Source organism: Musa acuminata, chromosome BXJ3-8, assembly GCF_036884655.1.
Source record: "Musa acuminata AAA Group cultivar baxijiao chromosome BXJ3-8, Cavendish_Baxijiao_AAA, whole genome shotgun sequence".
NCBI classification, from domain to species: domain Eukaryota; kingdom Viridiplantae; phylum Streptophyta; class Magnoliopsida; order Zingiberales; family Musaceae; genus Musa; species Musa acuminata.
The window spans coordinates 40665055-40676626 of NC_088356.1; the positions used below are offsets into that span (position 1 = coordinate 40665055).

Genomic DNA, 11572 nt, shown 5'->3' on the forward strand with positions numbered 1-11572 from the left:
CTCCTTTTTGTTGATGATAAAGGGGGAGAAATATGTGGTAAATTGATGATAGAATGAATTGCTATACACTTGAAATGTTTGCATTAATGATAAGATATCAAGAGCTCAATTTGTAATTTTATAAATTGATATCTTACCATATGATGAATTGCTATCCTTCGCATTTGAAATATAAGACTCAAAATGGATGTCATGCATTGACGTCATTTTTAGAATTGCTACATCTTGATAGGAATCATGATGGGGGTATTGATAAGTTTAAATGAAATTAACTTATCAATATGTCTCTTGAATTCAAAAGCCTTGAATTCAAGACTAAATTCAAGAATGACTTATCTCAAGTATGGCATATAGATAGGGGGAGTTAAGGTTAACTCCGTCATTGTCATCATCAAAAAGGGGGAGATTGTTGAATCTCATATTTTTATGATGAAATCAATTGTCATTTGTTTATCTAATCTATATGTTGAGATAAGTATGCAGGATTAACTACGATGGCAGTAAGACATGTAGCAGGTGTTGAGCCGGAGTCAAGACCAAGATCATGTTAGGAGTTCGAGAGTTAGTCCAGACGTTCGTCGGAAGTTCTGCATGAACCATTCGAGAAGTCCAGGAGCTTGCCATAGAAGCTCGTCGGAACTCGCCAAGGAGATCGTCGCAAAGTCTAGGAGCCTGTCGGGACTCCGCTAGATCATCGCCTAGAGTTCATCGGATGTTTGCCGGAAGCTTGTCGGAAGAGTGATTGACGCACCAGAATACAGAATTACAGTAGTCATGTCGTAATTATCATAGTTAGGGTATAGATTAAGTTGATTGGGAGGCAATCCCACTAACTTAATTAGGGGTCAACTAGGGCCTTAACAGACCCAAATTGGGCCGAATGGAATAGCCCATTCAGACCCAGAATTCTTGGCCGGTGGTGGCACCGCCCAGGAGACTCGGTCTCCCAGGAATTCTGGGCAGTAGTATCACCCCTGTCAGGCGGTGGTACCGACGGCAGTTATTACTGCCAACGGTGGTACCGCCCCTATCAGGCGGTAGTATCGCCCAGACTAAGAAGTGGTACCGCTCAGTGATAGATGACAGGTGGTAGTATCGCCCAATTATGACGGTAGTACGGCTAGGACCCTGGAAATCTGGGAATGGATATTTTTTAGCTCCATTTTCAAACTCATTGGGGCCTATATAAATCTCATCCTTTCCTGCATGAAAGTACACCGAAATCTTGCTTTAATCTTGAGTATTTGAGGGCTTAAAAGTGTTGTAAAAGATAGAGTTCTCCTCCTTTCTTCTAAGTGTTGAGATCATTTAAGAGAGGAGTGAAATCTTGTAAGGGTTGCCTCCTAAGCCCGTCAAAAGAAGAGAAGCTGTAAAAGGATAGTTGGCCTTCGCCTATTGAAGGAAGGCCTCTAGTGGATGCCAGTGATCTCGTCGAAGGAGGAAGCCGAAAGTGGATGCAGGTCACGATTGACCGAACTATTCTAAAATCTCAGTTTGCATTTGCTTTAAACATCATTCTTTACTACAAACCTATTTTGATTGTTTACTACCTTCAAGTTATCTTTACGCTCTTACTTTGTCTTCAAAGTTAAGCATTTTCGAGTTCGGTTTTCAACGTACGAAAAGATTTTCCGAAATCGATATTTTTATTCGCTGCACTAATTCACCCCCCCCCCTCTTAATGCTCTCTTGATCCTAACATCTATTATTTTCTCTCACCGTTTTTTATTTCTCTTTATAAAGCACCACCAACAACAACCCACCCTGTTTTTCTTCACATTTTTTCTCCATTGGTGTCTTCTTATAGTTTTCCCCCACATAGTAGGGTTGCATATTCTCTTTATATTTTGGCTTTTTTTCACTTTCATTCTTTTCTCCCCCTTCTTTTTTTTTTTCTCCGTGTAACTTACTAACTTTTTCTCTCTTTTTGCATTTTTTTCTCCTAGTTGATGTCTTCCTTTGGTTTATCCCTCACATAGTTGGTTGCATACCCTATTTAGATTTTGATTTTCTTTCGCTGCCATTCTTTTCTCTTACCAACTTGTATTTCTCCTCATAACACTCCAACAACAACCCATCTGTTTCTTTTTTTTTTTTTTCTTTATACTTGGTGTCTTTCTTTGGTGGCAACCTAGAAACATGCTAAGTCTCATCTCAGTCACTATCAAACTTTGAATCCAAGATGCTAAAAAATCACTCTTGCAAAAACAGTTGATATGAAAAATATTTTCCCAATCGCAATTCGACACACGGGATGACATGCCGTCTTTGGGAAGATGCCACTGTCATAGCGCAGCATGGAGTCGCAGTCCCCGTCAGCCGAGCATGCCTCTCTCAGCTAACTGATAATAGAGAGATTCCCTCGATACTAGGCAATCTCTCTGTTTAGTTAAAGAAATCTTATTTTTTATCATGTATAAATAGACTTCATATGATACTAATTAAAATATATTTTTCTTTATTCTCTCATTTCTTCACTGACAACAGAATTTATTGCTCATCTTTGGTTTAAATTCCGACTCACCGGTCGCCAAAAATATTTATAGCATGGGAACGACGGGTGAGAACGAGTCAAGATAGGCGTGGCCTTCGAGTTTGACGCGATTGGGTTTGACTCGACTATAATTAAAATCCATCCCACAAGTTCAACATCTAGATATCATCATGTCTGAATTATCGACCATGAATAAAGATTCGAAAGACTGTTATCAAGTTAGATGACGGTTCATACGAGGCACAGGTCCTGAATGTTCCAATACTACTGAATAATAAATACTATTTTCCAAAGAGTCAATTGAATCCACGTTTATGAGTTTATATTGGTGAAATGCTGAATTTTGTCATGGATTTTAAATTTATGATGGTCAAATTCAAGTTGGCCGAGTTGTTTAGGCATCTAATATCTTCGATTATTTTTCATTCGGAGCGTGAGCTATGTATGCTAATGGATTTGATATTTTTGAATTTTTGGTCTATCTAACCCAGTTAAATTTGGTTCATATTTTGGATGGACCGAGATAAAAAGGTAGATAAAACACGTATAATATATAGTTCCTCAGGTTCATAGGAGGTCCACATGTATTTAATCCGTTGTCATCTCTATCAAAAATACATACATTGTATCGAACCTTATAAGACTGCATCGGAGGTTTACTCGACAGATCTTATCAAATACTTAAGTTACCATAAGAAGTGAGGTATCAACTATGTGCCAAAATTTATAGTCGAATGCACATAGAGCTTATTAATTCTTATGTGCAGAGGAACGCATTTGGTGGGGCTTTCTATAGCACATTTTCAGGATCATTATACTCATAGATGCATATTGATGTTAGGAATGATTACGTGCATCTCTCGATCTTGGTGGAGTCTTGCTGTACCAAATTCACGAGAAATGGAACAACCATAATTTTGCGAATACTTCCTGATGATACTTTTTTGTTGTATCATTATTTACACATTTATATTTTATCTTATATGATATGTTACATAAAAATATAACTAATACACATCGTAAAGACTCGTATATGAGTATTAAGCAAATATTTATGGGTGAAATGATTTGAAAAATAATTAAAATAATAATCCATTGGTTAAATTATAATGAATCAAATAATGTTTGTAGTGTTTGATCTGTAACCTGATAAATTAAAGTTTTTTTGGTTGAATTGATCTTCAATCTCATGCATGTTAATCATCATAACCAACTGGAAACACATTATCGGTTTAAAAATTATCAACAAAAGAACTATATGTCTTAATAAATTTCAGTTGGATTGAATTATTGTCAAATCTAATTATAAATATTAATCAATTTGACTTAAACTTATCATTATTCAATTTTCTAACTTAGTATCAGATATTTATTCTAAATGAGTGAAATTTTTTTAAAAAAATAAGCAGCTGAATAGATAATATATTGTCTTTAATTCATAATTTAATAAACTTACATCTTTGGATTGAATTAATATTCAATCTGAAATATATTATCTGATTAATTTGACTCATCATTAGATTTTTATATTATAAATAAAGAAACAACTCTTTACGAGCTTATCGATACGTCTCCCGTGTCATCTTTATCAATCCCTTTGCGTCCTCTTGTTTTTTCATTGTTCCTCCCCACCCCTTATGATACCTTTGCTTGGATGCTAACGAACCGTGCCGCCTCGTCAATTCTTTTTAGTTCCAAAGAGAGAGAAAGAGGGGAGGAAAGCCTCTCACTATTAGAGATGTGGAATAGTACGTGTACTTAGGACTCGTACATGGGCTCATCCATTCATCTATAGCCTACATGGGAAGGGTATAGATGAATGGTTGGGTGTATTTATAGGCTACGTCATCCTCCAGGGAAGGGTTGGGTGTATTTATAGGCTATTCATCTATAGCCTACATGGGCTCATCCATTCGTTAAACTTAATTATACGTGACATCTAGCAATATCGAGAAGTCAAATTTCGTATTCCGTGGCTTGTCCATGTTAGTCCAAAGCTGGTCTTAATGTGAATATTAACGCAAGTCCTTAGCTGAGAGTCTTAAAATAATTATATATATATATATATATATATATATATATATATATATATATAATCATTCGAAACATATCAAACTGGACCCTTATTTATTTTATTTATGATAGCATCCATCTTACAAGGAAGAGGAGACGGACGGAGGACGGAGTCCAAGTAGCAGCAAGACTCATTGAAGCAGCAGTATCACTCCAAGAGGTCTATTTAGGTGCGAGGTAAACTCCGATGGCATCAATCATGGCGCCCGCACGTCCAAAGAAGCCAATGATCTTACCCGAGGCTACAGGAACGGAGAAAGGTTTTCCGCCACTGGTGCCGAAAGGTCCATAGCTTTTCTTGTTGGTCCTCAGCGTCAGGTTCCTCACCAGAGTGATTCCCCACATCGTATCCACAGACCCCTCGACGCCCACAAGATACTCGTCCTCTTGCAGAGGAATCTGAACAACGAGACTTTCTGTCATCGAGGGACAACCAATCGATGGTGTTAATTAGGAGGAAGATGACGAGGAGGACGAACCTCGTAGAGTTTGCCCCCGGTGCCACCGAAGCTCTTGGTCTCCGTCTGACCATAACGGGTGAAGGTGATCACGAAGCCGTCGATGGCGTCTCCGGCGCGAAACTTGATGTTGGTGATGCGGTAGGCAGCCGCCATATCCCATGCAGACCCTCCGTCGCCACCCCACGCCCCCACCTTGATCTCTCCCGCCTGCAAGCATGCACGACACCATCACGTTATATACCACCATGCATCAAAACCTTGCGACACAACTTGCGCAGCAGGAAACGGATAAAGAGAAAGAACCATTTGCAGATATGGATGTGTGTGTGCACAAGAAGAAGAAGATGATGACGATGATGATGCACGCCCTTCCTCTGGGAAGGGATGGGGGTTTTTATAGCGGCTTCGTGACCTACACCCCGGGGTGTACGTGTCCACAAGTATGCCCATAACCATGTTCCTCACATCTCGTGATCGTGGTACGTCGGGCTTTCTATATCTTTGGAAGTGAGGACAAAAAGAATAAAATAAGACAAGGGTATTTATGCCCACAAAATATGTTCCCACACTTATTCATAATAAATCCATTAAAAATTGACTTGATGGGATCCCGCAAGTGAGATATTTATGACCACTAAACATGTCCCCACACTTGGTCAAAAATAAATCCATTAAACATTGTCTTGATGGGATGTCGCATTCGAGTTTGCTAATGTGAATATGTCAGCTTCAATCAGCTCAAGGAAAATATTTACAATGTATAGGACGCATTATTGATACTTCTTTGCTGCTCTTTCAGCTGCAGCTTCATTGGAACGGAAGTTTTTGCCTTGGTGAACCTCCTTGATTAACAGGGAACATCAATTTGTCCTTAATTAACGATGAAAGCTCCATTGTTAGATGCTTACTGTCAGAAGATTTGTTGTCCTGAGTGTTTTATTTGTCTGGTTGTCTATTTGTCAAGATCAAGCAATGACCAGAGAATGAATAGCTAAACTCAGCTTATAATGATCGTATTTGTCAAGGATTCTTCACTAACAGCTGAACTGACCCAGTCAACTTAAATGAATACATAGGTTTTCAGCTCAGGACAGCTTGAGCTCAATCTAAACCTTGAACCGTGCTAAGTCTTATCTCATTCACCTTCAAAATTTAGGAGTCCAAAATGTTGAATCCACTATAGCAAAAACAGTTGATAAGGAAAATATTTACCCGATCACTGCTTGAAATGTGGCAACAAAGTCAGAAATATCAGGTTTAGATCTTAGACTTGATTTGAAAATTTGAAGGAGAAAATGGTTCATTACATGGTTGTCACAGAGAGAGAGAGAGAGAGAGAGAGAGAAAGCAACTTGTGTTCAGCCCCACGATGAGTGTTCAACTTAAAAGCCTTAAGTTTCCGCAAATGCTTATCCTTAAGTTTTAGGATTCCCTCTAACTTCTCTTTTTTAGAATTTATATTTCATATCTTTGATCAACTAAAGGAAAACATTTAAAATGTACGGGACACATCAATGGTAGTTCTTTGCTGCTCGTCAGCTGCAGCATCACTGGAATGGAACCTTTTACCTTGATGAACCTCCTTAATTAACTGGGCACATCAATGAAAATGAACCTCCTTACCCGAAGGCAATTCCTGTGTCATTGAGATGTTTCTGATTGCACCATCAATTACATTAAAAGCTACACATAATTAGACCACTTCAAAAGATATAGAGGTGATGTCTCCACTGTTACATGCTCACTATCAGATGATTCTTGTCCTGAGTGTTTTATTGGCCTGTGTCTATTTGTCAAGATCAAGCAATGACCAAAGAGTGAATAGCTAAACTCAGCGTCTAATGATCAAGCAATGATAACATATATCAAGGATTCTTCACCAGCACCTAAACTCAACCGGTCATCTCAAATGGATGTATAGGTTTTCAGCTCAGGATATACAGCTTGAGCTCAATCTAAACCTAGAAACATGCTGAGTGTTATCTCAATCACCATCAAACTTTACGACAGGCTGCTGTTGGTGTGTAATTAAAATTCTGAAAGTCTGAACCAGGAAAGCTGACATATCAACTAAATTCTGAAAGGTCACACCCACGTAAAGGCATATGGCAATACAATCATTACACAATTCTAATAGTGTTTTAATCTCAAGTTAGATCAAATCATAGTAGATTCTTACTGTGATTACTTGGAGAGAATTTAGATATTGTGTACAGTGATATGATCCTCATATCCCAGTTATTCTCTTGTGATTGTTGCTAGGGTTTTGGACAAGAGATTGTGATTTATATATTAATTATTCTTATAGTAGATTATCTCTAATTTGTCCCGTGATTTTTTACCCTTCACATTAAGGGGTTTTCCACGTAAATCTTGGTGTTCTATTTGATTATGATTTCATTTAATTCTGCTGTGTATTATGCTCTTCTAGTACTTATTCATATACAAAAGTTATTTCACTTTATATCCCATCGACTGGTATCAAAGCAGGGTTTTGGTGATTTAATTTTGTATTTGAACATGGATGCCAGTAGTGTTTCTCGTATGATTAGTTTAAATGGAAACAATTAGATGATATGGAAACCAAGAATGGAAGATCTCTTGTATTGCAAAGATTTGTATGGACCTTTGCAGGGGGATAGTGCAAAATCCACAACTATGACAAACGATGAGTGGAAGATGTTAGATCAAAAAACGGTTGGGTTTATTCGACGGTGGCTTGATGATAGTGTCTTTCACCATATTTCTACTGAAAGTTCTGCATATTCTCTTTGGAAAAAATTGGTATGTCTCTATGAAAGAAAAACAACTCGCAACGAAGTTTTTTTTATTAGAAAACTTGTGAACGTAAAATATAGATAGGGTGCTTCTATTGCTGAGCATTTGAATGAAATACAGAGTATCACTAACCAGTTATCCTTTATGAAAATGTCTCTTGATGATGAGTTACAGACATTGTTACTTCTTAGTTCATTACTAGAAAGTTGGGAGACATTGGTGATTTCCCTCAGTAATTCTGCACTAGATGGTGTTGTAACTATGAGTCAAGTAACAAATAGTTTGTTGAATGAGGAGTTGAGAAGAAAGAATTCAACAACATCTCAAAATGATTCACATGAACTTATCTCAGAGAACAGAGGAAGTTCAAAGTCTAGAAGTAGTTCACGCATGGGTAGGAGCAAGTCAAGATCAAGAAAAGATATTGTTTGTTATAACTATGGTGAGAAAGGACATTACAAGAACCAATGTAAGCAACCTAAGAAGAGCAAGAAAAAAGGAAAAGAAGTGGAGTCTACATAGTCAAAAGATAATATCATAACTATAGTGTAGGGTGGTGATTATTTGATTTTGTCTCCTTCTGACGATATTTTTTCTTATATGTGTCAGGATCTTGAGTGGGTGATTGACACATGTGCTTCTTATCATGCTACACCACGGAGGGAGTTTTTTGCTACCTACAGGTCTAGAAATTTTGGTGTTGTTAAGATGGGCAACTATGGCACAGCAGACATCATTGGCATAGGTGATATTCATTTAAAGACCAACCTTAGTTACAAGTTGGTGCTTAAGGATGTGAGGCATGTGGTTGACTTGAGGTTGAATTTAATTTCAGTTATAAGACTAGATGATGAAGACTATGATAGCAGATTTTACAAAGGGCAATGAGAGCTCAGTAAGGGTTCTCTTATTGTGGCTAGTGGAAAGAAATGTCATACCTTATACAGGTTGCAGGCCAAAGCTTATGGTGAGTAGTTAAATGCTGCAAAGAAAAACTTCATGGAGTTGTGGCATAGGCAATTGGGACACATGAGCGAGAAGGGGCTGCAAGCTCTTTCCAAGAGAGAGGTATTGTCATACCTCAAAGGTATACATCCGAACCCTTGTATTGATTGTTTGGCTAATAAACAACACAGAGTTTCATTTGCTAGTCCTGTTTTGTCTAGAAAAATGCATGTCTTAGATCATGTTTATATAAATGTATGTGGTCCTTTGAAGACAAAAACTCATGGTGGATCTATTGATATTCCTGGTATAAGTGGTGCACTTTATTTTATCACTTTTATAGATGATTTTTCCAGAAAAGTTTGGGCATATGCTTTGAAGACTGAAGATCATGTTATTAATGTCTTTAAAGAGTTTCATGCCAAAGTTGAACGGGAGACAGAAAGGCAATTTAAATGCATAAGATCATATAATGGTGGTGAGTACATAGGATTATTTAATTATTATTGTAGATCACATGGTATCCAACATGAGATAACAGTTCCTAGTACACCTCAGCATAATGCTATTGCAGAGAGGATGAATCGCACCATTATAGATAGATCAGATGTATGCTTTCACAGGCCAAGCTACCTAAAAGGTTTTGAGATGAGGCTTTGAGAACTCCAGTTGATGTGATTAACTTATCACCATGTATAATCCTAGATGGTGATGTTGCAGAGCATGTATGGTCAGGGAAAGATGTTTTCTACAGGCATTTGAGAGTGTTTGGTTGTCGTGCATTTGCACATGTTCCAAACAATGAGAGGTCCAAGTTGGATGGTAAGACTAAATAATGTATTTTTCTTGGTTACTCACATGATCAGTTTTGTTACATGTTTTGGGATCCAGAAAAGTAGAAAATATTTAGAAGCAGAGATGTAGTCTTCTTTGAGGATCAAACCTTTGAGGATTTGAAGAAGAAGGCACCAGCCAAGACTTCTGCAGAAGGATTAGCAGATTATGACCCAGTTACTCCTCTAGTATATCAGGGTGATGGGGGAGATATGCAGGAAGATGGTGTAGAGCCTGATGTTGATAAACCTGTAGGATATGTTAAGCAAGAAGAAGTTGGAGAGCAACTTCCCACAGAACCTCAATTGAGAAGATCTTCTAGACAACGTCAACCTTCCATAAGATACTCTACAGATGAGTATGTGATGCTTATTGATGCAGGTGAACTAGAGAGTTACCAAGAAGTAGTTGAAAGTGAGCAGAAAGAGAAGTGGTTAGTTGCTATGCAGGAAGAGATGGATGCTCTTCAGAAGAACCATACTTATGATTTGGTACTACTACTAAATGAAATTAAGGCTTTAATGAATAAGTGAGTTTTTAGGTTGAAGACTCAAGAATATTATTCTCAACCAAAGTACAAAGCTAAATTGGTTATGAAAGGCTTTGGTCAAAAGAAAGGTATTGACTTTGAAGAGATTTTTTCTCCTGTTGTTAAAATGTCTTCTATTCGTATTGCTCTTGGTATTGCTACTAGCTATGACTTAGAGGTTGAGCAGTTAGATGTGAAGACAACTTTCCTTCATGGTGATTTGGAGGAGGAAATTTATATGGAGCAACCAGAAGGCTTCAAAGTCAAAGGTAAAGAGAACTTTGTCTGTAAGTTGAAGAAGAGCTTGTATGGGCTAAAGCAAGCTCCAAGACAGTGGTACAGAAAGTTTGATTCATTTATAACAAAAAATTGATACAAAAGAACGACTTCCGATCATTGTGTATACATCAAATAGTTTGGTGAGAATTTTATTATTCTCTTAATTTATGTTGATGACATGCTTATTCTTGGGAAAGATATATCTAAAATTGACAAGTTGAAGAAGGAACTGAGTGAGTCTTTTGCAATGAAGGACATGGGGCTAGCAAAGCAAATATTGGACATGCAGATTTTCCGTGAAAGAAAAACTAAGAAGATTTGATTGTCACAGGAGAAATACATCGTGAAGGTTTTGGAAAGGTTCAGTATAAGCAATGCAAAGCCAGTTAGTTCTCCTCTTGCAGATCACTTCAAGTTGTGCTGAGAATATAGTCCATCAAGTAATGAGGAGAAGGAGAAAATGCAAAAGGTTCCTTATACTTCAACAATTGGAAGTTTAATGTATGCAATGATATGTATAAGGCCGGACATCGCATATGTAGTTGGTGTTACTAGCAGATTTCTTGCAAATCCAGGAAAAGAGCACTGGGCAGCAGTGAGGTGGATTTTTAGATATCTCAGAGGGAGTTCTAAGGTTTGTTTAAGCTTTAGAGGTGGACCACCTGTGTTGACAAGTTATACGGGTGTAGATATGGCAAGAGATATAGATACGAGGAAGTCCACATCAGATTATGTATTTACTTTTGCAGGGGGAGCTATGTCATGGCAATCCAGATTGCAAAGGTGTATTACTCTCTCCACCATAGAGGCAGAATATATTGATGCTACAGAAGTATGCAAAGAAATGTTATGGATGAAAGAATTCTTACAAGAATTGGGGCTGAAACAGAAAAACTATGTGGTGCATTGTGACAGTCAAAGTGTCATCCATTTATATAAGAACTCAATGTTTCATTCCAAGTCAAAGCATATAAATGTTAGATATTACTGGATTCGAAATGTATTTGAAGAGAAGTAGTTACAGCTTCAGAAAATTCACACAGATGACAACGGAGCAGACATATTGATAAAGACCTTACCAAAAGAAAGACAAAAGATATGCCGACAGTTGGTCGGCATGACTTCACATTGAGGAGTCTTGTGATAGCCTCCCTTATGGACTGAAGGGGGAGGTTGTTG

The 11572-nt window shown here is 37.7% G+C and overlaps 1 protein-coding gene across 1 annotated transcript; it reads right to left on the reverse strand.

The window, feature by feature from the left end:
- Window positions 1-4602: 4602 nt before the first annotated feature.
- LOC103995129 (protein GOS9-like) lies at window positions 4603-5506 on the reverse strand. The gene is made up of 3 exons (XM_009415660.3): window positions 5332-5506; window positions 5047-5235; window positions 4603-4966 (listed from the first exon to the last, which is right to left on the reverse strand). Exons 1-3 carry the CDS (start codon window positions 5482-5484, stop codon window positions 4730-4732), a joined length of 579 nt encoding a protein of 192 aa, XP_009413935.3. The 5' UTR covers window positions 5485-5506; the 3' UTR covers window positions 4603-4729.
- Window positions 5507-11572: the final 6066 nt, after the last annotated feature.